Source organism: Leopardus geoffroyi, chromosome D2, assembly GCF_018350155.1.
Source record: "Leopardus geoffroyi isolate Oge1 chromosome D2, O.geoffroyi_Oge1_pat1.0, whole genome shotgun sequence".
Classification (NCBI taxonomy): Eukaryota; Metazoa; Chordata; class Mammalia; order Carnivora; family Felidae; genus Leopardus; species Leopardus geoffroyi.
In genome coordinates, this window is record NC_059334.1 from 35,893,964 (window position 1) to 35,920,994 (window position 27,031).

General features: G+C 44.8%; 1 protein-coding gene across 3 annotated transcripts in view; it reads right to left on the reverse strand.

Annotated features, from left to right (window-relative positions):
- The window catches only part of DUSP29 (dual specificity phosphatase 29), a 35,716-nt gene extending 17,837 nt beyond the window's left edge, over window positions 1-17,879 (reverse strand). Inside the window, exons 1-3 of one of the 3 annotated variants that reach the window (XM_045439686.1) lie at window positions 17,713-17,782; window positions 5,728-5,805; window positions 4,831-5,058 (exon numbers count right to left, since the gene is read on the reverse strand). In XM_045439686.1, coding sequence (XP_045295642.1) covers window positions 4,831-5,030 — 200 coding nt within the window. In that variant the 5' untranslated portion in view covers window positions 5,031-5,058; window positions 5,728-5,805; window positions 17,713-17,782. Of the gene's footprint in view, window positions 1-4,830; window positions 5,059-5,727; window positions 5,806-9,096; window positions 9,484-17,712 lie in introns of all 3 variants that reach the window. The other 2 variants (XM_045439687.1, XM_045439685.1) reach the window with 2 other exon arrangements.
- Between the last annotated feature and the right edge of the window lie 9,152 nt (window positions 17,880-27,031).

Below are 27,031 nucleotides of genomic sequence, written 5' to 3' on the forward strand. Positions count from 1 at the left end.
GATAGGGGCTGCTCTGTCAGCCTGGGTCCTGAGGCCTAGAGTGACGTGGATGTGGAGCAGTAAGAATTGGCTCCCCATGGACGTGGCATGTGCATGAGAAATAACCCTCTGCTGTGGTAAGCCACCAAGACGTTGGGGTCATCTGTTACTGCAGCACAGCTAAGTCTGAGCTGACCACAGGGCGGTCAAACATAGCTCAGTTCTAGACACCCTGAAAGTGTACATCTACCACATCTATCCCTGGTATTCTAGACACACCATCCTGCTTATTCTCACCTCCGTGCATTTCTTCATCTTGCTCCCTCTGCCCAGAACTCTGTTGAAATCCTACCCATCTTCCAGAGTCATGCTTGGAATTCACCTCTTCTGTGACACTTTCTCAGAATCATAATAGTACCAAGCACTTAGTGGCATTTACTTACTACGTGCCAATCACTTTGTTTTAATTCATTTCATATTCACCCCACGGAATGAGCCCTATCTCTGTTGCCACATAAAGTGAAGAGAGGTAAAATAAGTTGTCCAAGATCACATAAGTGGTGGCTGGCAGAGCCAAGACTCGAACCCCACACTCCTTCTATTCCACTACCCCTTCTCCTTCTGTTCCCTGTTACATTTCTACACATCTCTTCTCCGTAGCTATAAAACAGCTTCTTTATCTGATTGACCACATTTCTTTTCTTTTTTTTTTAATGTTTTATTTATATTTGAGAGAGAGAGAGAGAGAGAGAGAGAGACAGAGTTCGAGCAGGGGAGAGGCAGAGAGGGAGGGAGACAGAATCCGAAGCAGGCTCCAGGCTCCCGAGCTGTCAGCACAGAGCCTGACGTGGGGCTTGAACCCGTGAACTGTGAGATCATGACCTGAGCCAGTCAGACGCTTAACTGACTGAGCCACCCAGGCACCCCTTTTCTTTTCTTTTTTTTAAAGGTTTTAAGTAATCTATCACTTCTCGGCCTTTTGGCAAAGATCAAGTGACGATTTTAAATAATCTCTACACCCACATGTAGGGCTTGAACTCAGAACCCCGAGATCAAGAGTCACATGCCCCACCGTCTGAGCAAGCCAGGTGCCCCTTGACCACATTTTCTTGATCTGAGTTTAGGTATAAGTTATACCACTTACTGGTGGTATGACCTTGGGCTGGTCACTTAATTTCTCTGAGCCTCAGTTTCCTCTTTGTATTCCCCACAGCTCCTAGCAAGGTTCCCAGTAAATACTAACTGAGCAAATGGATAAACTTTCTGAGCCCTGGTTTGCCCATTTGTAAAATAAGAGTAATAATGGTACTTCCTTGGTTGTTGAGTTTAAATGATGCCTAGCAACAGGGCACAACACACAGTAAGATATATACAATACAACAAGCTATTGTTATTAATTATTATAAGCTGTAGGAAATGTAAATATAGTGTATAAAATACAGAGAAAAAACTTACTTCTCACTATGCAGATTGAGGAAAGCTAGCTTTATGGCAGAAGTGACTTGAGTGGTTTTTGCAGAATGTATAGAATCTGGACACAGAAAGGAGGTGGGGGGCAGGGCATTTTAGGCAAAGAGAACGGCATAGATAAAGAGCCAGAGACAGTGTAGATCTTAAAATCTTAATCTCTCTTCCCTCACGTATACCACTATTAGGGTCATATCTAAGGAAATAATCCTAAATATGAAAAGATTTTATGCATAAAGATGTCCATTGCAGCATTATTTATAAAAGTGAGAACATAGAAATAGTGATATGTCCAACAATAGGGAAGTGGTTAAATAAATGACCTTACATCCACCTGATATATTATTATCTGATAGATAATATTATATTATAATTAAAAGTATGAGAAATATGTCATAAGGGAAAAGTTTATGAATGATGCTATGTGGGGAAAAAAGATAAAATGAATAATCAATACGATTACAACTACATAAAAATAAGTTTTAAAACCAAAATAATACACAGAAATTCCAGGTGGAAATCCTGTCCCTTGATTTCTTATCCTTAAGAGTAAGGAGTAGCTTCAGAGTAATGGGGTTTGGTGATTGCTCTGAGAGATTTAAGTTTTCTTCCTTACGTTAATCACTACTTTATTATTAGAGCTAACTTTTATTGAGTGCTCACTACGTACTAGGCACTGCACGGATACTTTACATAATTATCTCACTTAATCCATACAACCCAATGAGGAAGATTCTCTTGTTAACCTACTACAAATAGAGAAATTAAGACATATATTTATACAATAAACATATATTACTTTTATAATAGGAAAACCATATATTTACTGAATTTAATATTTTATAATTAAAAGATAAGAGATTCAGATCCTTCCCCCCCCCCATTTTGCTACTTCAATGATAAAATACACATTGTTGTGCATATTTCCTTACGTATTGATACTATTATTTCTATAAATCACATTTCTTAAAGTGATATTTGGTGTCAAAATGTATGTGTACCTTTTTAAATTTTGAACTAATTTTGGAGTTAATCTTAGGGAAGTTGCAAAACCAGTACAGAGATTGTTTGGTGATAAAAAAGAATAAAATACTCGTGCATGCTACAACTTGGATGAACCTTGAAAACATTATGCTAAGTGAAAGAAGCCAGACACAAAAGTCGTATATTATGATTCCATTTATATAGGAAATGCCCAGAATAGGTAAATCTATAGAAATAGAAAGCAGATGGGTGGTTGCCTAAGACTGTGAAAAGATGGAGAATGGACAGTTTTCAGGTGGTTTCCTTTGGAGGAGATGAAAATGCTTTGAAATGAGTGGTGCTGGTTGTACAACTTTTTAACTATAATTAAAAAAAATCACTGAACTCTGCACTTTAAAAGGGTGATTTTATGAAATGTGAGCTATATCTGAATTAAGCTGTTATTTAAAAAAAAGAACAGGGGTGCCTGGCTGGCTCAGTTGATTAAGCGTCCAACTTTGGCTCAGGTCATTATCTCATGGCTTTGTTAGTTCGAGCCCCGCATCAGGCTCTATGCTGACAGTGTGGAGTCTGCTTAGGATTCTCTGTCTCCTTCTGTCTGTGACCCTCCCCTACTCCCCCTCTCTCTCTATCTCTCTCAAAAATAAACTTTTAAAAAATTAAAAAAAAAAAAAAAACAGTACAGAGAGTCCCATAAACCCCTCACTGATGTTCCCCTAATGTTCACAACTGGGAAACGATTAGATAAATCAGAGTACAGCTCTCCTACGAGATAGTAAAAGTACCCATAGCATGATTCCTTTTTTTCTCCTAAAAATTATTTACAAGAAGCAAAAACCCTTTATATGTGTGTGTGTGTTACCTTACATTTGCAGCAGCACACATAAAGTAGTGGGAGTATGAAAGTGAGCTTAATACTGGTTACTTGGTGGCAGAATTAAGGTGGACAGAGGGAGATTAGCAGTTTGTTTTTATAACCCTCTATTTAGTTTAATTTAGTATAAAAATACATGTAATTTTTCTAACTTTTTCAATTTAGAAATATTAAGGAGGGGCACCTGAGTGGCTCAGTGGGTTAAGCATCTGACTTCAGCTCAGGTCATGACCTCGTGGTTCCTGAGCTCAAGGCCCACCTGGGCTCTCTGCTGTCAGCATGGAGCCAGCTTTGGATCCTCTGTCTCCCTCTCACTGCCCCTCCCCCGCTCTCTTAAAAATAAACAATCCCTCTCTCTGCATGCAATCCCTCTCTCTTAAAAATAAACAAACATTGAAAACACTTTTAAATATTAAGGGGGAAAAAAGGCAAGGGATGCTGCCCCTGGATTTCCCATGACTAGGCAGTCATCTCCAGGTTTTATGCAGCATGGTGTTTATTAACATCACACACGCAGGGGTCCTACACCATTAGCTCCTGGGAGAGATGGAACCTGAGCAGGAACCCTGGGGAATAGATGGAGGAGTAGGAGTACTGGTTAAGATAAAAGCTTCTGGGTTAGGCAGAACTGCGTTTGAATCCCAGATTCTGCCACCTACTGAGCTGTGGACCTTGGACCAGTTGCTTAACTGCCCTGTCCCTTGATTTCTTATCCTTAAAATGGGAGTAATTGGATGACTTTCATTGGGCTATAATGAAAACAAAATGAGCTCATTCATGCAAGATGCTTAACACTGTGACTAGAACATGGTATTCAGTAAGTGAAAGGAATTATTATTATTAATATTATTTATAGTAGACATTTTCCAGTTGTTGGAGGAATGGGAAATGGTGGCTATAAAAATCTAGAGGAGGGGACGGTGACCTCAACTTTGCTAGACCTACCATGTTCCCAACACATAAGTTGATGTGCTCCTGTGTCATCAATCTGAGAACTGACTTTGTTCTTGCCACTCTTATACCCAGCTAAAACAAAAGGCTCCGGTTCCCAGCCTCCCTTGCAGCTAGAGGCAGGGGAGGTCTTGGGAGACACTTTCTTCTGGAAAGATGCACTTACTTTCTCTTTATGTTTCTGTGGCCTGGATCCCACAGATGGTGGCTGGAGCTCTATCAGCACTATTGGCTCATGCAACAACTTTGAGGAGGGAAACCATACCCTTGGGATGGTGGAGCAGAGCACAGGAGCCTGAGATGCTGATGACCCTGGAGTCACCATGCCAGCCCCAGCTTACCTTCCTCTGCACCTCTTTTATATAAAAGAGAAATAAACCTCTATGTTGCATAAGCCCTTTCTCTGGGTTTTCTATAATGTGAAGATAAACCCAGCCCTAATTGAGTTCTCACAATACAACTAACCCAAAAAGCAAAAGCTCATGTCTAGGAGGGAGTGAGGGGTGTGAGCTGGGGAGGGGCTGGCTGCCTTCTCCTGGGTGAGGCCAGAGGTGAGGCTTGGCCTGGACACTTACTCATCGCCAATGTAGAGCTGGGGCCAGACCTCGTTGACATGGGTGTACTGGGGACTGCCCTTCCAGAAGAGACGCTCCAGCTCAAAGGCTCCGGGGGTACAGTAGTCCTCTGCTTCTACCTCCCCCTCCACCTTCGGCAGCAGCCTCTTGGCAGATGGGTAGGCATTTTTGAGACTTGTCTTTGGTTCTCTGGATGTCATTTTGAAGCCAAGAGATTTTCTTTCGTTTCTGCAATTGGTCATGAGAGAGGGTCAGGATTTGAGTTAGCAGGAGGCAGAGGTAGGGAAAGGCCTTTACAAAAAGAGGTGGGAATAAGCTGATCTTAAGATTCAACAGGCATTTTCCCTGCCTGCTGTGCTTCTGCTTCCTTTTCTCAGGCCACAGAGGTAACCAAGGAGGGCCATGATGGCAGTTAAACACTTCACCAACATTCCATTCTCCTTCAGCGCAGTAGTGCTGGGGGCCCTCTGACATGGGCCGAGGAGGATTTGCAGCAGAGTCAAGACAGGCTTCAAGCCTCAGAAATCCCTGTGGGCAGCCAGTCCCTTGCCTCCTTTCTTTTAGCTTTTACCCCTTCTTTGGTCCTAGTTTTTCCTTTATCTGACTAAAATCTGCTGGTTCTGACCATTTTGAATCCTAATAGGAAGGGCCAGAAGATTCCTACCATTCCAGGCCTGGGATACTCAACACCTGCAGGGAGCCATTAGCCACGGGATAGGGCACACCTGTAAATCCAGAGCCCATTTGAGCCAAGCAGCCATGCACATTCTGGAATCTCCAGGAACCCTTGGGTAGAAGGAGGCTTGGCTGCATGAGGGTTCCTCAATGCATTAGGACAGTTGAAGGCAATGTTGTTGGCTGCTCTCACGCTAGGGGCGGGCAGTTGTGCTAACTTACCAGGGGTCAGAAGAGATGTTCCAAGCTGTAAAGCTGTGTTTGCAGATTGAAATGCATATTTGGAGACCTTGTCAGGCTCTGCAAATGGAATGTGGGAGAAGAGTTTCCACTGTCCCCAAAGAAAGGAATTTGCTGTGGAATTGGGCAGTGTTTGTTCCCTGAGCTGAGGGACTGATGCATCTACACTCAGACAGCCTGAGGGGAGGTTATGCTCTGAGACTAGAGGCAAGGAGAAAAAAGGCAGAGTGACTGAGAAACGTGCAGGTGAGTGATGGGGAGGGAGTGTTATTCATTTAACAAATACTTAGCTGGCACTTACTTTGCACCAGGCACTGTTCCAGTGCTTTACAATTACTAACTCATTTAATCTTCTTAACAACCCTATGAGGTAGGCATTATTGTTATCTCTATTTTACAGATGAGGAACATTGTAAATTGAGGCTGTTTATAACACATGGTCTTAGTCTTCTGAGAAGCAAATAACTGCTGAGAGGGTGGGGTAAGGGTAGGGATGCATTGTGAGGGGGGCAGACTAGGGATTTGAAGAATGTAAAAAAAAGTTTGCTAGCTTCAAAGACCACTAGGATCATGCCAGGGACTGAGAACACAACACAGAGAGGCTCCCGCTTGTCAAAAATGGGACAATTTGAGCATGATTAATAAAAATAACTGCAATGGGTTAAAACAAATCAGACATTTAAATCGTAATGACACTTAAAACAATTACTCACTGTTGGAAGATGTAAGGGACTAGCTCATTATTTTGAAGACAGACAAGTAAAGGGAAAGAATCTAGCATTTACTGTTCCTTTCTGATACAAACTGTACTACTGGGTAGATGAGGAAGATTTGCTCTTTTATATAAGTATCCCAGATAATAAAGATGGAAGAAAGCCCCTTTTTATAACACTTGATGAACTAATGGATATAGGCATTCAACTCTGACCGCTACAGAAGAGACAATCAGACATTATGGGTCTTCTGTTGGGAGGACATGCCTCACCCAGAAGAGTCTTCTCTTCTGGAAAGAAAAACCTGTCTTAGCAGAGTCCTTAGAGTCTGAACCTAACAATTAATTTGCAGGAGATTCAAAGAACAGCTAAATTATACCATAGGTTTTTACCTTTTATTTTTTATTTTTTTTAATTAATTTATTTTTTTGTTTTGTTAAGGTAACTTTTTTCATTTCTAAATTTTTTAAATTATTTTTTAATTGTGTACACACTGTGTACAGTGTGCTAGGTTTTTACCTTTTAGAAATACGTATTGAAATATTCACAGATGAAATGATATGATATCTGGGATCTGCTTCAAAAATAATATACTTGGGGGGTGCCTGGGTGACTCAGTCGGTTAAGCATCCAACTTAGGCTCAAGTCGTGATCTTGCGGTTCATGAGTTTGAGCCCTGCATTGGGCTCAGTGCTGCCAGCTCAGAGCCTGGAGCCTACTTCCGATTCTGTGTCTCCCTCTCTCTCTGCCCCTCTCCCATTCGTGGTCTGTCTCTCTCAAAAATAAGTAAAAAACATTAAAAAATGATAATATACCTGGAAAATTCTAACAATATATTGTGTATGGGGTGGGGGGTAAAATGGAGGTATGTATGATAGGCAGGTTTGGCCATGGATGGTGGTGGTTGGGGTTGGATGATGGTTGCAAGGTAGAGTTACTGTTTTTCTCTTTGTGTGTCTTTGAAATTTTTCATTAAAAAATGTTAAGAAGAGGGGCACCTGGGTGCCTCAGTCAGTTGAGTGTCTGACTTTGGCTCAGGTCTTGATCTCGTGGTTTGTGAGTTGGAGCCCTACATCGGGCTCTGTGCTGACAGCTCAGAGCCTGGAGCCTGCTTTGGATTCTGTGTCTCCCTCTGTCTCTTTATCCCTCCCCTGCTCACACTCTGTCTCTCTCTCTCTCAAAAATAAATAAACATTAAAAGAATGGTTTTTTAAATGTTAGGAAGAAAAGGAGAGGGCTGAAACTGCTCTGGGGAACTGGATTCTCCCAAGTTTACAGCGGATGAATTAAAGGATCACTAGCCAGCAGTGTGTCTTTGGGGATCCTGGGAAGCCAGGATCCATGACTTTCTCCTGCAGTGTCCTGAGTTGGGGGTTGGGGCAACAGAGGTGGTCCTTCTGTGGATTCTCTCAAAGTGTGATCTAAAGACCACCTCTGTCTGAATAATCTGGCACTTGCTAGAAATACAGATTCCTGGGTGGCACCCTCGACCAGAGCCAAGGACCTAGGAGTCTGTAGTTTTTTTTTTTTCAAAAATTTTTTACATTCATTTATTTTTGAGAGGCAGAGAGACAGAGCACAAGTGGGAAGGGGCAGAGAGAGAAGGAGACAGAATCCAAAGCAGCCTCCAGGCCCTGAGCTGTCAGCATAGAACCTGATGCAGGGTTCGAACTCACAACCCATGAGATCATGACCTGAGCCAAAGTCGGACGCTTAACCAACTGAGCCGCCCAGGTGCCCCTAGGAGTCTGTATTTTAACAAGCTCCCAAGTAAGTCTGATGCTCATTGAGGACTGATAATGATTGCCCAAGCATGTGGCTAGAGAGTCAAGGAGTTGGTGAGTCAAGAGAAGGATAGCAAGGGTGTTCAAAATATGTTCTATCTTCTCATTGAAGTAGAGGCCATATCTTTAGCCCAGAATAAGGTGCAGGGCTGGGAGGAGGGAAGAGCTGGATGACCTTACCTGGAGATTCCCTGCCCTGGGTTGATTTCTCTAGGCCCAGTGTCTGACATGTAGTGAATGAATGGGGGGAGTGAATGAATGACTGAAGGGTGGATGAATGAGGGATTGCGAGGCCTGTGCTAGGGACTCAGCCAGAGCTGATGAGGCAGGACTGAGCCTTTTAGCCAATGGAGGAGGGACAAAGGTGAGCAAAGTGCACAATGCAGGATGGATAGTCTCCTGTGGTTGCTTAGGCCCAAACTCTGCTCTAGGGCCTGACTGCTGGTGTTTCCAGTCACAAAGGGAGGAGTTGTTTTCAGGGATGGCCGGAAACTTCTGCTGCAGGAAACAGCCCACAAAACCCTGTCTGCCGCTAAGGAGGCCTCAGAAGAGGTGATTTTAGGGTGATGCTGGAGTAAACTGCATTCTGAAACCTCTGCCTGCCTCCTTTGATCACTGAAGCTGACCTCACTCTTGCTGAAGCTGTTGCTCCTTCATTACACTGTGGAAGGAGCCATCCCCAACCCCATCTCCGTGCTGAAAGCCTCGGCTGGATTTCCAGACAGAAGAGGAAGTGGTGCGGTCTACCCAGAGCGGCTTGGCACGCAGAGGGAGCTCTGGGATCCATTATCCTCCAGTGTGCAGATTTGATGGGGGAAGAGAACAAAGCGCAGAACAGTCCAGAAACCACAGACCTGTAATCTTTCCAAATCCTGAAGGCGGCTTGTGTGCATCCCTCTCTGCATGGCTCCCAAATTTCTGAATCTCAGAGAAGCCGAGAGCGTCTGTTTCCCAGACCACAGCCAAAATGGAAGGGGAAGACAAATCTGTTCTGTTTGGTTTCCATAGATTCGACCCAGAGATTAACTGCCAAGGTCTTGATGACACACACAATATCAATCACGGGCTAAATGTCATAATGAGAACTGGGCAGGTTGTCAAGAGAGGCCTCCAGGTTTCTGTTACAGCTTCATATTTAAAGGTTCGGTCCCAGGAAACCAAATGCCAACTTGAAGGCTACTCGGCATATGTATGGCATCAGCCTGTCTCCTCCTCAAAGGATAGCAGACTCAGGCTCCTTCCTGGAGGGGCCAGGAAGGTAACATAGAGGGGAGGTAGGGTGCATGTTAAAGAATAAAACAAACAAAAAAACCCTAACAGTTGGCCTCAGGTAGGAGACAACAGGGAGTGGTAGGGACTGTGGTAGTATAGAAAACAAATGCTCCCCTGAAGGGTGCGGCTGCTTGCCCTTCCCTGTGGGAATGTAAGCCAGATTGTCTGATATTTTTATAAGAAGTCAGAAAGCCAGAATTTTGTGAGAAATCCACTGGTTTTTAAATGTAGGCAGCTGAAGGAGATGCTGTCCTTGCCCTGTTCCATTCCTCAGCTCAGATTGCTGGGGTAGAAGTGGGCAGTTCCCTCCTACACAAAAGGCATCCTCCCTCAAGCCCCTGTATTTCCCTGCTCGAGGGTATTTTCTGGTCTTTGTGCTGGTCGGGCCTAAAATAAGGGGAGTTACCCTCAGAAAGTTATTTGCAAATGAGGGGCAGGAGTTGGTGGAGGAGTACCCCAGCTTCACCACCCCCCCCCCGCCCCCCTTGCTCAGTGGGATCTCAGTGGGAAGTCAGTTCTCCACGGTCTCCTGGAGGCTCCGCTCTGTGCTCCAGCCCCAGTTGCCCTGATTGGTGACCTCACGCAAGTCCCGTGCTGGCTCTCTTCCCTCAGACTTGCTTCACTCTGCGCCACACTCCTGGAGCACCTTGCAAATAAACAACTTGAACCCAAACCCTCGTCTCAGGGTCAGCTGTTGAGGGAAACTAACCTAAGATACTTACTGCTAATTTTAAAACATTTGAAGATACTTTGATGACAGAGAATTCAGGGGCCAAGTGACACTTGACCACTAAGGCCTAGAGTGGCATTTCTCTCTGTGAAATGGTGGCCCTGACTTTCAGGTACTATTTCCAGGAATAATTAACACAGGGACCCCTTTTTAATTCTGACTCCGTTTCAGAATTTTCAATGGTACAGCTTAATGTTTGATTAAAGATTTCCCCTGCCCAATGAGGGAAGGCTTTGAATGAATTCAAAACTATAATTGCAACACCATGATTTGACTTTACGTAAAAACAAAACAAAACACCTTATATAGTTTTGTTTTGTTTTTTAAACTAGAAGAAAAACATCAAAATGTCAATGCTGTGAGCAAGTGGCAGGACTCAGGGAGATTTTTTTTTCTGTTTTCTATTTTGGGAGTCTTTGAATAAATAATCATATTTTATAATAAATAACCATGTCTATATTTTTAAACTGTGCTGACCAAACAGAACAGCTGGGCAGGAAGCTGCCTGTGACTTCTAATTTGTGATTTCCACTCTATCTTATTTGCTCCCAGGACCTGGCTCTTTCCTGGGGCCCCTCTCCCTCCCTGTCCCTCTCTCCCTGTATTCACTGGCTTGAGGCCCTTCTCTGTTCTCACAGCTCCAACAATTACTCAAGACTCTCAGATCTACATAATTCATGTTCCCTAAGCTTCACTTTCTTCTTTGATAACATGGAGTTATAGGGGCGCCTGAGTGGCTCAGTCCATTAAGTGACTGACTCTTGGTTTCAGCTGAGCTCATGATCTCATGGTTTGTGAGATTGAGCCCCGTGTCAGGCTCTGTGCTGACAGCATGTAGCCTGCTTGGGATTCTCTCCCACCCTGTCTCTCTCTGCCGCTCTCCCTGCTCCTCAGAGCATGCTCTCGCTCTCAAAATTAAATACACATTTTGGGGCGCTCTCAAAATTAAATACACATTTTGGGTGGCTCAGTCGGTTAAACGTCCGACTTCAGCTCAGGTCACGATCTCGCGGTCGTGAGTTCGAGACCCGCGTCGGGCTCTGGGCTGATGGCTCAGAGCCTGGAGCCTGCTTCCCATTCCGTGTCTCCCTCTCTCTCTGCCCCTCCCCCATTCATGCTCTGTCTCTCTCTGTCTCAAAAATAAATAAACTTAAAAAAAATAATAATAAATAAATAAATACACATTTTAAAAAACGGAGCTGTAACAAGAAGGGAAAGATGGTTTTAAAAACAAACAAAAGGGGCACCTGGGTGGCTCAGTCTGTTGAGCATCTGACTTCGGCTCAGGTCATGATCTCACGGTTCATGAGTTCGAGCCCCACATTGGGCTCTGTGCTGACAGCTCAGAGCCTGGAACCTGCTTCATATTCTGGGTATCCCTCTCTCTCTCTCTCTGCCCCTCCCCTGCTCATGCTGTTTCTGTCTCTCAAAAATAAATAAACATTTAAAAAAACAAGCAAACAAACAAAAAACCTAACCTAAACTCTTTCTAAGGTGGAGGATGGGAGAAGCCAGGTAGAGAGATTCATTACTTATTTCAGTGGGAAAATGAAATCTCTATGTAGACCCCTATGCCTACAAAGACTGGCCAGGTAACCATGGAATGTGAGTCACAGAACAGGCCTCCTGCTCAACAAAAATTACCATTTGAGGACCCTTTGGATGAGAAAAAGTTAAGTCCCGAAGCATGATTGGGAAGATGGTGATGCTCTCAAAGAGAGCTAAATTGTTCTATACAGGGGGGGAGGGGGGGTTCTGAGCCTCCTAGAACATTCCAGAAGAGGTGAGGGGCCCTGCTGGTGGGAAGGGTGGGAGGGTCGCAGACAGCCATGTGTGTAGTGTCCAGGGCGTACGGTTCTGGGGAGAGCAAGGATTTCCAGGGCTTCACTGGGCAGTGCCCTAAAGCCATGTCAGCCCTCTTTTTTGTCACCCTAAACCTTGAAACTGTTAGATGCAACAGGCAGCTGTGTTGGTGGTGGTTTTGAGAAATCAAAGGGAAAGAGGCTTGAGCAGGTAGAGAGAAGAGACCAGAAGTATGTTCAGTGTTCACCAAAATAATTAACACTGGTTATATACTTATTTTAGGATGATGAAATTATATGTGATTTTTCTTCTTCTTCTTTTTTCTTTTAAGAAACAATCTATCCTAAAATTTCTGTGTTGAACATGTATTACTTGAGTATATGAAGGGATGGGGGAAGTCTGTGCAAGTTCTATTTTAGGATTGTTCTGGACAAAGGAGATGCTCACCCTAACCTGTGGATTAGGCACAGGAAGGTGACCTTCAGGACAAGGCCTAGCCAGGTGTTCCTTACATCTTGCATGGCACCGAGTGCCCTCCCCAGGAGTCAGTGTGAGCTCCCCAAAGGCAGAGCCGTGTCCTGCTTGAGGCCTCTGGTAGCAGAGTTGGTCATGTCAGAAAATCATTCTAATCCCTCAGTGCTTCCTGAGAAACCAGGGGAGAATTAAGTTTTGTGTGTCCTGAAGCTTATACAATTTGTATAAGAAAAGGAAAACCGGGGTGCCTGGGTGGCTCAGTTGGTTGAGTGTCCAACTTCAGCTCAGGTCATGATCTTGCAGTTTGTGAGTTCAAGCCTGCGTCGGGCTCTGTGCTGACAGCTCAGAGCCTGGAGCCTGCTTCAGATTTTGTTGCCCTGTCTCTCTGTCCCTCCCTGACTTGCTCTCTGTCTTTTGCTCTCTAAAAACAAATAAACATTTAAAAAAGAAAAGAAAAGAGAAAAGAAAAAGGAAAACCAAAGGGCATGTGGGTGGCTCAGTGGGTTAAGCATCTGACTTCAGCTCAGGTCATGATTTCACAGTTCATGAGTTCAGACCCCGCATCAGGTGGGCACAAAGCCACACTTCTGGTAAAACACAAGTCCCGCTTCAGGTGAGCCCCACTTCTCTCTCTCTTTCCCTCTCTGCTCACTTATGCCCTCTCCCCCCACCAAAAAATAGAAAAGGAAAACCAAATAGGTGCAGGGCTTGGAAGAGGGCTATGTAAGTGTGGGGTTCTGAAGCTTTGGGGTAAATCTACCTCTGAAACTTCCTTCCCCTCTGACTGCGGACAGACCTCAGGTGAAGAGGGCAGCACCCTTTCCTTGTCCCATGGCGTCAGAGCCAGCATCCTTGACTTGCCTTACCTAGTCTCGGTTTAGTCTGAATCAGCCAACATTAGCTCTGGTGGGTCAAAAATGAGCATGAGTGGCTTTGTTTTCTTTTTGACTTCACCTCATCCGTTAGACCTGGCCCTGCCCTCCACCTCCAGGCTTTCCTCACACATCCCTCTGTTATGCACCAGGTATGGGCTGGCCCAGAGAGGTCTCTGCCTTCTAGAGGCTTTGGGCCTAATGGAGCAATTTATAAACTAATCTTGAGACAGTCTCCTCTCCCTTTGAAGTCATTCTGTATCTGTGCCTGTGTGTACATTGCGTATTTACTTTCCTGATGCACTGGGATCATGGGGGAAAGTTAGTCTGTATTTAAATACATGCACACCACACTTCTTCCATGACACCACCCAAGTGGGGCTTGGAATGTGCCTTGAAAGAAGAGGGAGAGTAAAAATGTTACTGTGGTTGGATAAATTTCTCTATTAGGAGAGTGATACCTTCTGCTGAGGTATGTGAAGGGATGGAATTTGGCAGCGGTGTATGTATATAAATAAACATTTTTAATTTACTGCAAGTCAGTGCTTGTCTTTATGCATCTTAAATCTATAAAAATGATCCCAACTAGAAAATAAAAGTTGTGGATTCTAAAAAAATTAAAACCTGGACGTGAAAACCCAGGAATTTTTTGTTGCCTATAATTTAATTCTTAACATATCTGACACAATCCAAGTTTAACAGATTTTTTTTTTCTTTTGGATTCTGGCAAGTATGTTAACAGGAGGCAATTATGTGAATTAATATAAAGTCCTTTTATTAAAAAAACAGAAATGCTTTCATTTAAAGAGGTAATTTAATATTCCTTCTGTGATGGTGTTGATGTCATAACTTGTTTGATTAACTCTTCAAATGGTTTCAAAGCGCTTCAGGGTGGTAATTTATGAACTCCTAATTGATTTCCCCAATCTTGGTTTGGCAGAGTTGAGCCTCCCGGAAACCATGAGGAGGCTGGACGCCCATAGTCTACTTCCTTTTCAGACATGGGAGCAGGCTGGGATGGACTACCTCTGCAGCCGGGCCCCGGGTGAGGAAGACGAGGCTCTAGTACAGGCACAAGAGACCATGGCATTGTTGTTCCTGACTCCTAAGCGGCTCAGCTTTTTGCCTCCTCTGAAGATGTGTGGAAATACTGTAGGCAGTTTCACGGCTCGTGAATTCAGGAATAGATGGCCTTTTAGACCACAACTTACAAAAACTATCTCCCACTGTGCATCACCTCAGAACATGAGGCTTCCTTGAGGCCAGAAAAGACGAGGTGGGGCGGACTACGGAAGTGTGGCCCTCACCATGGGCCCACCACCTTTTCATTTCCCCATCTAGGCCACTATTACTCGCTAGGCCTGTCTCTGAGTACTGTACGAGGAGGCTCTGGGCCTTGGGAAGGTTTTTGGCCAAGTACTCACATTTGAAGCTGCCATGAAAGTTCACTGAGAAATCAAGGCCTGGCAGGACCCAGGGAAATGATCATACAGTTATTACTTTTATTCGTTTTTATATGTTTTAATGTTTATTTCTTTATTTTGAGAGAGTGAGAGGAAGCGAGCACAAGAGGGGAAGGGGCAGAGAGAGGGAGAGAGAGAATCCCAAGCAGGGTCTGCGCTGATCAGTAAAGACTGTGAGATCATGACCTGAGCTGAAATCAAGAGTTGGACACTTAACAACTGAGCCACCTAGGTGCCCCCATTGTTACTTTTATTGTGTGCCCAGTGATAATCTGCTCTCAAAACCTCCTAGACAGAGAATGACTGTCCTTACTTTACAGATGAGCAAAATGAGGGTCAGAAATTAGTAACATGACACCAGGTGGTAAGACTTGGGCTCCACCCAGGCAGCCACGTATCCCAACCCATGTCAGTAGACAGTCATTATATTCTTGGCCACAAAGTTTACGCTCCTGAGGGTGGGCTTGGGCCTTTCAGTTTTATGCTGCCATCCCCAGTGTGTGTCCCAGAGTGTGTGCAGTTGTGGAGAGAGCTCTCTCTGGCCTTGGAGTCTCAAAACCTGGGCTTCAGCTTCCTCATCTGAGGATAGGGATAGTATCCACCTAACTGGTTCCTGGATTAAATGAGATGATATAACTCTTTGGTACATTGACACGGGCCCAGAAAATGTTCCACAAAAGGGGACAAGGAAGCAGTGGGGAGGCTGGATAGAGAATTCCCAACTGTGTTGGAAGCTAAGTTCTGAGCCAAAAGTAGGGACTATAGGTAGAACAGTTTGGCCAAGGCCAAGCATCTTTGTGGTGTTGTTATGGCAGATGGGATGGGGCATAAATAAGCCTGAACATTTTCCTATGGGTGATGGGGCTCATTTGCTCGTGTGCAAAGTATAAGAAGGCTTTGGGGAGGAGGAGAAAGGACTCTCTCCATCTTGTTGATGTCTGGTGGCCGTGCCAGACTGCTATGAGACTTGACCTCCTATTTACTGTGGACTTGGTGGACCCACTTCCAGTGATCAAGGGTCACTGGAAGCAAAAAATCAAACACCGTCTGCTCTGGAGGCAGACTGCAAAGGACAAATGGAGCTGTGACCCCTGGCCCCACTATCTGGAATGGCTGTTCCCTGGGGACCAGACCCAGGTTGGAGTTCAGGCATCAAGGGAAACAGGAGAGTGAGATGTCACCCCTGCTCCCACCCCACCAAGGGGCCCCAGAGCACAGTGCCTGGGCCATCAGACTCTAAGATACACTGGATTCTGGCCTTGACTACTGTCTGGGATGTATGATGTGGGCAAACCACTTCACTTCTTTGTGTCTCAGCTTCCTCGTCTGAAAATGGAGATGATGAGGTACCTCCCTCATAGGGCTGTTGCAGTTCTGTGGAGTAAGTGAGTTAATACTTATAAGAAAAGCTTTTAGAACCATGCCTGACACATCAGCACCAGGAAACATTCAGATTCACAAGGGTTGTGCAGAGCCAACCTCTGGCTCTATGGAGGGCAGGCTGCCCCCTCCCCAAGTGGACTCAGCCTGGCCTCAGCAGGGTTACAGGAAATGCTAACAGCCAAGCCTCCAGCCTCAGTGCCCCTGCTCTGCTCCTCACCCCTTGTGGGATAGACAGTAGCCACAGGAACCCCACCCTCAGAGAGGACTCAGAGTCCCCTCCAACACAATCCATCCTAGGACAGAAATGTTCCCAGTGAGGGCTTCCAGCTTATCACATGGTGGAGAACCGTTGCCTCCCTTGTCACCCTCCACACACATTTGCCCCCTAAAGAGGCCCCTAAGTCTTCAGACCCACTCCCACGTCCCAATCCCCAACCCCAGGCCCAAGGCTCATTTCCCTGTACAAGACTCAGCTCAGAAGCCCTTCAACTGTTGTTTATAAATGTCCCTTAGTGGGACCAAAGTGATTTTCTCATAAATAGAACAAGGAGGGGCTACAAGCCATAGGTCAGGGCAACTGAACAAATACCAAGTACCAGGGACACTCTGGTGCTGGGGCCATGAGTGAGGAGGCCTCTCTAAACATGCACCTCATGCCCCCTCCCTTCTGACTTGGTAGCTTTTTCCCTTGAACATTTTCAGGCTTTCCTGAATAGTCAGAGCTCGCAATCCCCACAGCTCTCAGGTTCCAGGTTCACAAGAAACCTGGCCACAGGAAAAGGGCACCAGAGTCTACGAGGTGAACCCTGCTCTGAGACACAGTATGACTTCCCACCTTCTTATCTACACACGCTGCCGTCTTGGTCAAGTGACTATGTCCCTCCGTGACCCAATCTCCCCACCTTTACCAGGGCGGTCATCCCCATCCTTATCCTCCCACCAGGACTGGGAAAAGCGTTGAAAATGGCCACTCACTCTTTCCAAATGATGCTTAGCATTATCCAGAACACAGAAAGAATTCTCACCCCTGGGATTTTGAGTGCCGTGTTTGTAATTTGTGCTGCCCTGCACATGATGTGAGTCACTACAGTGTTTCTATCACCCCTCCTGCTGAGATTTTTTTCCCCTCCACTAGCTAAGTGGACAAATGTAGAACTTTGCTGGAAACGATACGTGATACAATCCATCCAGTGCCTCACAAGGGCCCAATGAGCTTTAACCCACCCCATTATCCTTTAGAAATGGTCACTGAACTAGAAGCTCAGATTTAGAGGGAGGGAAGTGGAGAAAATTCCATGGAGTCCCTAGAGAAAGATGGGGCAACGAGAAGCCTATCATACTAAAAGAATGTCAGCTCTTCTCTGCCACTCTAGAAACAGAGTAGAAAGGGGTCTTCTAAGCCCCACCCCCAGACCCCCAAAGAACACTTGACTGGACCCAAGAGGAGTCAGCCTCCCCACCAAAGGTCCTTACCTGTGTGCGCTGGGGCCTGGCCGGGTCAGGAGGTGCTGGTCTGTGGGGTGTGTGGCAGCTGCACACCCGGCCACCTCGACTGGCATCCAAGAGCCTATTTTTAGGGTCAGATCTGCTGACGCTGACCTTGCGTGCTGCCCAGTCTGAGAAGAGACCCGTGGCATCTGTTTGCAAAATGATGTGCCAGTGTGACCTGAAACCCTTGACTTTGGGAGACCTGTACCTGGAGCCCACACGCTTGTCCCTGGCCCAGCCACAGAGGCAGGACACATGGCTGTCCAGGGCGGGGACAGACAGGGGGATTTCCCAGCTTTGTGTTCTTGGGATGGACGAGGCCAGGTGTCTGTGGGGCCCTGCCCTGGACTCTGTTCCAGAACAACTGGAACAGGGGAGGTTTGCCAGCTAATGTGGAGCCTGTGGGAAGGTTGGGAGCACCCAGACTGGAGACGGACTCTCTACTGCCATTTTTTCCGGGAGTTTGGGCAACCATCTCTGGGGGGTCGATGGAATAGATGCTGCAGTATGAGTGGGTTGTGATCAGTGAAACACAGCAGATAGAGACTCTGTAAGCTTGGGTTCATTTTCATTGTGTCATTTCATGTGAGACCTCCAACGAGTGTCCAACCCTTCTGGGCTTCAGTGGGGAAAATAATCATAATGCTGTCCTCTTGTGGTTATGAGGATTGAGATGAAGTATGGAAAATACTTAGCACAGTGCCTGGTACATGGTAAATACTTTTAAAATGCTAGATGATAGGGGGCGCCTGCATGGCTTAGTCAGTTAAGCATCTAATTCTTGGTTTTGGCTCAGGTCACGATCTCACGGTTCATGGGTTTAAGCCCCACATCAGGCTCTGCGCTGATGGCGGGGAACCTGCTTGGGATTCTCTCTCTCCCTCTCTCTCTCTGCCCCACTCCCACTCTCTCTCACACATGCACTCTCTCAAAAATAAATAAATGTTTTTTTTATTAATGCTTGATGATATTAGGATGCCCAAAATATTTCCAATCCAACAGTTACTCCCAGGTCTTTCTTCCTGGTGGTGCCTTCTGTCAACCCCGCCTCCTTGGCTCTAGGTTTCTTTGCTCCAGGAGCCCCCTACCATGCCCTACTACTATGACTCTCCTTTTAAGTGCTGAGGGCCATAGTCCTGTCAAGGCTTCTCTAATATTCTATTAAAATCTTACCAGGGCTGCAGCACCTGGGTGGCTCAGTCGGTTGAGTGCCTGACTTCAGCTCAGATCACGATCTCAGGGTTCATGAGTTTGAGCCCCACATCAGGCTCACTGCTATCAGTGCACAGCCTGCTTGGGATTCTCTGTCTTCCTCTCTCCCTGCCCCTCCTCCACTGGCATTCTCTATCTCAAAAATAAATAAGCATAAGAAAAAAATCTTTCCAGGGCTTCCTACAGTTCCTTATAATGAATGAGGTGTTTTTCCATCCTTCCCCATCCTTGTCACCACCCCCCACCCCGACTTTGAGCATACTTTAATGTGTGAAAGATTGGGGGGAGGGGTCACCAGTCTCCCCATATACTTCACTTAACAGAGTCTTCTTGTGTTGGGGTCATTATATTGTCCTCTGCAACTCGGTATTCTGCAAACCAAAAATCCTCCCCACAATTTGCACGTTTAGCTACTGCCAGTGTTATTTAGGGGGATTATTTCTACTAGTATGGTTCATTGTGAAAGACTGCTTTTACTGATTTCTTGGTGCAAAGAATATTCACAAGTCAGAGACTCAGGACCTGGATGTATAAAAGGTCAAAATGTCAGGGCCCAAATGTCCTTGCTGTCAAGTGCTGGAGTCAGAGCAGCAGGGTCAAAAGGCCCTTCTGCAATCATCCCAGGAACTAAAGGAGTCAGAGATTCTGGAACTGACAACGGGTGAAGAACGATTTCTGTCTAGCTAGGAGCCCAGGGGGTGGTCCCATCCCCGCCCTAACCCCAGCCCAAGTCAAGGTTAAGGAAACAAAAGGGACCTCTGAAGATGTAGGTTCAGCAGGGGGCAAAAATCAAATATCTAAAGACATCTGAGATAGATGATTAATAAGTGTGGGAGATAATATTTCACACTGTCTAGAGGGATATTGAAATAAAGCCAAGAAAAAAATGGGGTGAGTTGCTGGATTATCATCTGCATTAGAGCAGACCCTACATGTAGTTGAGAAGACTGGTGCCCCTCTCCCCACACCCCTCATGCTCCCAATCCTTCACACATTAACATATGCCCAGGGGTGCCTGGGTGGCTCAGTCGGTTCAGTATCCGACTCTTGATTTTGGGTCAGGTCATGATCTCACAGTTCGTGAGATCAAGCCTGGCAATGGGCTCTGTGCTGGCAGCTTGGAGCCTGCTCGGGATTCTCTCTCCCCTCTCTCTGCTCCTCCCCCACTCACACTCTTTCTCTTTCTCTCAAAATAAACACTTAAAAAAATAATAAAGTGTACCTCAAAAAGTGTGACAAGAATAGGGAAGGGTGGAAAGCCACATCATTAATTATGAGGAATTATAGGAAATCCTGGGAAGATTTTATTAGGAAAGAGTGGTGGTGGTGTCAGGAGACATCCAGCCTGTCTTCTAGCAGCTGGAGGGCTGATCTGTGATGGAAACAATAGCATTCTCTGCACAACTCTCAGGGCAGAACTCAGGCAATGGGTAGTTCCCCCAGGTGCTGTCTTATGTGGACTCAGCAGACACACCATTATGCCAGGATGGGAGTGAGCCAGGTAACCGGCCGGACTTCGAGATGTGTCTGTTCCAAACTCCAAGGATAGTCTGCCAGGGTTCTGTGCAACAGCAAACTGCACTAGCGCAGGTAAAGTATGATCTGTAGAAACAGCTGTTATTTTCATTGTAGCTTCTTGGGAATTTACCTATGGCAGCATTTGACAAGGGTTTCTCCCTATGCCACTTCTCTGACCCACGTTATTTTCATTAGCAAACTTCTTTTCCCCAGAATTTTCCTGTGCTTTTCTCCACCACTCTTTGCCCCAACTTCTGTGGCTCAGAATCCCACTTAGGCCCAGTGGTAAGTGTGGTAGGCAGAATGAACTCCCCAGCCAAAGATGTCCACATCCTAATCCGTGGGATGTATGTATATGTCATGTTACAAGGCAAAGGGGAATTAAAGTCGCAGATGAAATTAAGGTTGCTAATCATTTGACCTTAATATGGGGAGAGTGTCCTGGATCATTCAGGTGGGTCCAGTGTAATTACAAAGGTTCTTAAATGGGGAAGAGAAATGGGCACCTGGCAGGCTCAGTACGAAGAACATGTGACCCTTGATCTTGGGGTCGTGAGTTCGAGCCCCATGCAGAGTGTAGCGGTTAAATAAATAAAACTTTAAAAAGTGGAAGAGAGAAGCAGCAGAGGAAGTTGGCGTGATGCAGTGTGAGATAGACTCAACTCCTCTTATTGGTTTGGAAGATGGAAGGAGGGGCCACAGCCAGGTTGGGAAAGGCAAGGAAACAGATTCTCCCCTAGAACCTGCAGAAAGAATGCTGTCCTGCCAATACCTTGATTTTAGCCCAGTGAGACTCATGTCAGAATTCTACCCTACAGAACTGTAAGATCATAAATGTGTTATTTTAAGCCACTAAGTTTGAGATAATTTGTTACAGCAGCAGTAGGAAACTAATATGTGATATTTGATTAATACATGACTTTTCTGAGTCCAAAACATCCAGAGGGATCGTAGTGCTCTGTGGGCACCTGAGTTTATGTGGATGCTGAATCCAGCTAGAGTCCAGGGGTGAGGACCCCCCCCAGAGGGCAGAGGGCATGTTTCCATAGCAGATGTGTGTATTCTGATGACCATAAGTCCTCTGCTCTCCCAGAGGTTTCTCTCTTCTTTCATATTAAAAAAAAACAAAACAGGGATGCTTGGGTGGCTCAGTTGGTTAAGCGTCTGACTTCTGCTCAGGTCATGATCTTACAGCTCATGAGTTCAAGCCCTGCGTCGGGCTCTTTGCTGACAGCTCAGAGCCTAGAGCCTGCTTTGGATTCTGTGTCTTCATCTCTCTCTCTGCCCCTCCCCCGCTTGTGCTCTTTCTCTCTGTCTCAAAAACAAATAAACATTAAAAAAAATTAAAAAAAAAAAAAAAAAAAAGCAGGGGCTCCTGGCTGGCTCAGTCAGTAGAGCATGCAACTTGATCTTGGGATTGTGAGTTCGAGCCCCACATTGGATGTAGAAATTACACAAAAATAAAAGCTTAAAAACAAAAACAAAAACAACAAAACAAAGCAAACAACCCACCCAATGCCATTCTGTGTGGCAGAAGGGACCGTGGCACAGAACAGGAGACAACTCCAAATTCAATGTCTGGCCTCCTATTATTAAAAGGTTGTTGGCTGGGCCCCTCCCCCAGGGATTTCTCCCTGAGGACTTCTGTCCACAAACTTCTGTCCCTGTCCCTGACCTGTTCGTAAGGCTCCTCTCTATGTGCTACCACAGGTTTCCTTTTTTTCCATTCTTGGTCTCTCACCTTCCTCTCTAGAACTGACTCTTTTAGGGGAGCTCCAGATCCCTCTTCCCTTATGATCACACAGAGCAGATGCTCCCTCTCAGTCTCAGTTTCCCAAGCAGGCTAAGCCTGGGGCCTCCCGCTGTCATCAAAAAGCCCCCTATAAGGCATTTTCCTAGATATGTCGTCAGTCCAAAAGGGGAATTTTTTGACTCCTCTAGATAATAACATCCATAGACCCCAGAAACAGGAGGCCCTGCCCTAAGCTTGGTTCTTAGAGGTCCCTGCATATCGCAAACCTACAGTGGTTGGGACACTGCTACATACCTGTTAGAATGGCTAAAAACAAATAAACAAAAACCCAACAATACCAAACTCTGGTAAGAATGTTGGGGGGTGCTGGAACTGTTCTGTATCTTGGTCATGGTGATGGTTACACACGTCCGTAAAAGCAAGAGGAGTGAATTTTGCTATATATAAATTTAGAAACAAAAAGGATACACGGGTACCTCTTTCACTTGGGATCTGGCTTTTGACACTGGAAGAACGTGACCCGAAGCTGTGTCCACTTTTGTGACAAACACCATTCTTGCTCTGTGTCCTCAAAACAAAAGGTGACTGAGTCTGAATTCCATGCAGGTTGGTGGGTTGTGTTGCTGCTAACCTTGGAGTACAGGGAGGATTCAAGGTGTGGAAGTGCTGAGGTGAGACAGAAGGTGTCTTATTCAGCGTACCCAGTTGTCCACTCTGTACAAAAAGCTGAGTGTTCTCTTTTTGGTGTCTCTGTGTTCTGCTTCAGGGTTTTGGGCAGGATCCAGAATTCGTGTGATATTCACAACTGTTCCACAACAGCTGAAGAATAAGTATGTTGTTGTATTGATTCATAATATTCTTTCACGTATACATAGGTAGGTCCAGATATAATGAGTGTGAAGCATAATGCCAATTCTTTACATTGGCTAATAGAATTGTCAATGATTTTATTTTTATAACAATAGTCTTCAAGAACCTTCAAAGAAGTCAGTGAATATTTTCAGGTTCATATAGATAATTTTGATTTAAAGCCTTGATATTCAATAATTACATATCCCCTTTTATTTTTTTAAGTTTATTTATTTTGAGAGAGAGAGAGAGAGAGCACACATGGGGGAAGAGCAGAGAGAGAGAGAATGAGAATCCCAAGCAGGATCCACACTGTCAGCATCAAGCCTGACGTGGGGTTCAAACCCAAGAATTGTGAGAACATGACCTGAGCTAAAGTTGGACACTTAACCAACTGAGCCCCCCAGGCACCCCACCCCCCACTACCTTTTATTTTTAATAGAAACTTTGAATGCTTTAGAAATATAACTCTTCTGAAAATATGCATGGAAATCATTTTAGTTTTTTTATTGTTTTTATTTAATTTACATTTTGATTAAAATAATATTTACCTGTGTTCACTTTGAATTCGAGTACATTTTATTTCCTTCAGATCAGCACTGTCCAACAGAAAGATAATGCAAGCCATGTATGCAATTCAACATTTTCTAGTAGCCACATTAAAGAGTAAAAAGAAACAGGTGAAATTAATTTTAATAAAATAATTTATTTAACTGACTCTACCCCAAATATTATCATTTCAGCACGTAATCGATATGAAAAATTATTGAGATATTTGACATTCTTTCTTCCAGATGAAGTCTTTGAAATCTGTGAGTACTTTACACTTAACAGCACACCTCAACTTGGACTAGCCACATTTAAAGTGGTCAATAGCCCCACGGTGCTGATAGCTTGCATACTGGACAGCCCGGGTCTAGGTCACTGAGGATGAGACAAGTGAGTGTGGGGATGGGTATATAGAATGGGGACTTGCATTTGTCCTTCTGCCCAGGCCTGGCCTGCCTCATGACCATAGACCATCCCTCCTCCCAGCCTGAGTTGTCCCCAGTCCCTGAAGCCTGTTGTGTAGGTGCCTTAGGAGTTTCTGTGCCCCCACCCCACCCCCCAGGAATTTGCTGGCAGCTGGCTGTGCCATGTCTGTTGTGAAGCTGTCACTCTTGACTCTGATAGCCAAGCAACGTGAGGACATTGTGTTTGGAGAGAAGGTCTAAGGGCCAAGGATGTTTCTCTGAAATTGATACCTCTGTTTATCTCTCTGGCTATCAAAATACTGGGAGTGCCTGCTGCCAGCCTCCTGCTGGGGGGCTCTGGAGCCCTTAGGACTGAGGGCATGGGCAGTGGGGCAGTGGCCCCCTGAATTCCTCCCTTTCCCAGGAGGTTAAATGCCACTTGAGCCCTGTTCAAGTCTGTCAGTGATCTTGGCAAATGGATAAATTGTGTCTCTATTAGCACCTCTGTCTTCATGCCAGAACTAGTTTATTTTACAGATAGATGGCTGTTTCCTCTTCACGGCCTGTTAGTGCATCAAAGTGACATTGATGAGCCTTGACAGTGTGTGATTATTCATGTGTGGGAGGCAGGAAAGCAGAGGAGTGAAGGGCATGTGCTTTTGAAACATAAGGACTTGGGTTCAAATCCTGTCCCTGCCACTTGGCTCTGAGCTAGTGCAAGTCCCTTAACTTCTCTGAGCCTGTCCATTGGAAATAATAACAGGATCTTACCTATAGGGTTATTTTGCAGATTAAATAAGATAATGCATGTGAAGCTCTTGGCTTGCAAGAAGCAACCAATACATGCTAGTCATTGCTATTCTTTTTCTCATTCTCCTTTGACTCTAGTTAATTGTGTTAGTGCTCACTGGACGGATTAAGAAGTCCCTATAAAGATTTAAATTAACAAACTATTTGTTAGGAGCCAAAATCTCCCTGTGGATTTAACAGACATTTACTGAGGTAACACCCTACTCTGTGTCCAGGTTTTGTTCTGGAAGCAGGTGGCAGAACAGGGAGGCTGGAAATCAGGCCCTGTCTTGGGTGAACTCACTCTCCAGTAGGGAAGCAGAGCTCCCAGTGAACACTAGCAGCTCAGTGAGTGAGGGCTGTGATGGGGTGCACAAGGGCCAAGGGTTGCCCAGAGGAGCCGAGAGACTCAGTAAAAATGCTCAGAGAAGGCCAACTTTAGCACTGGGAGAAGAAGGCTGGATGGAAGTGTCATATGATAATATGTTGGTCATCCATGAACCCAGTAGGCACTCAGTCAATACTTGTTGCCATGAGAGTGATATTACCTCAAACTGTCATGGACATTTTTGTTCAATGATAGGCATTAGCCAACCTATAATAGTTTAGTCATGACAGGTACCTTGAGCTAATCCTACCAGCCAGAGTGAGTTCAACTTTTTAAAAAAAATGTTTTAATTTAAATCCAAATTAGTTAACATATAGTGTAGTAATGGTTTCAGGAGTAGAACCCAGTGATTCATCACTTATATACACAAGCCAGTGCTCATCCCAACAAGTGCCCTCCTTAATGCCCATCACCCATTTATCCCATCCCCCCATCCAACTCTTCCAGCAACCCTCAGTTTGTTCTCTGTATTTAAGAATCTCTTATACTTTGCTTCTCTCTCCATTTTTATCTTATTTTTCCTTCCCTTCCCCTATGTTCGTCTGTTTTGTTTCTTAAATTCCACATACAAGTGAAATCATGATATCTCTCTTTCTCTGACTGACTTATTTCACTTAGCATAATACACTCTAGTTCCATCCATGTTGTTGCAAATGGCAAGAGTTTATTCTTTTTGATCACTGAGTAATATTCCATTTTGTGTGTGTGTGTGTGTGTGTGTGTGTGTGTGTGTGTGTGTATATATATATATATATATATATATATATATATATATACCACATCTTCTTTATCCATTCATCAGTCAATGGACATTTGGGCTCTTTCCATAATTTGACTATTGTCTATAGTGCTGCTATAAACATTGGGGTGCATTGCCTCTTCAAATAATCATTTTTGTATCCTTTGGATAAATACCTAGTAGTGCAATACTGGGTCATAGGGTAGTTCTATTTTTAATTTTTTGAGGAACCGCCATACTGTTTTCCAGAGTGGCTGCACCAGTTTGCATTCCTACCAACAGTGCAAAAGGATTCCCCTTTCTCTGCATCCTCACCAACATCTGTTGTTGCCTGAGTTGTTAATTTTAGCCATTCTGACAGGTGTGAGGTGATATCTCATTGTGGTTTTGATTTGTATTTCCCTGATGATGAGTGATGTTGAGCATCTTTTCATGAATCTGTTAGCCATCTGGATGTCTTCTATGGAAAAGTGTCTGTTCATGTTTTTTTGCCCACTTCTTCACTGGATTATTTGATTTTGAGGTATTGAGTTTGATAAGTTCTTTATAGATTTTGGATACTAACCCTTTATCTGATAATGTCGTTTGCAAATATCTTCTCCCATTTTGTAGGCTGCCCTTTCATTTTCTTGATTGTTTCCTTCACTGTGCATAAGGTTTTTATCTTGATGAGGTCCCAATAGTTCATTTTTGCTTTTGTTTCCCTTGCCTCCGGAGACATATCAAGTAAGAAGTTGCTGCAGCTGAGGTCAAAGAGGTTGTTTCCTGTTTTCCCTTATAGGATTTTAATGGTTTCCTGTCTTACATTTAGGTCTCTCATCCATTTTGAATTTTTGTGTATGGTATAAGAAAGTGATTCAGGTTCATTCTTCTGCATGTCATTGTCCAATTTTTGGAATGTGCTCAATATTAGGAAGGGATTGACTTTGACACATTGCACCTGATCAGTCAGGGTCAAGCAAAGGACAGAATTCACCAGAGATGGTTTACATGAAAAGATGTTGGGGGCATCTCAGTGGCTCATTCAGTTAAGTGTCTGGCTTTGGCCCACGTCATGATCTCACGATCTGTTGGTTCAAACCACACACTGGGCTCTCTGCTGT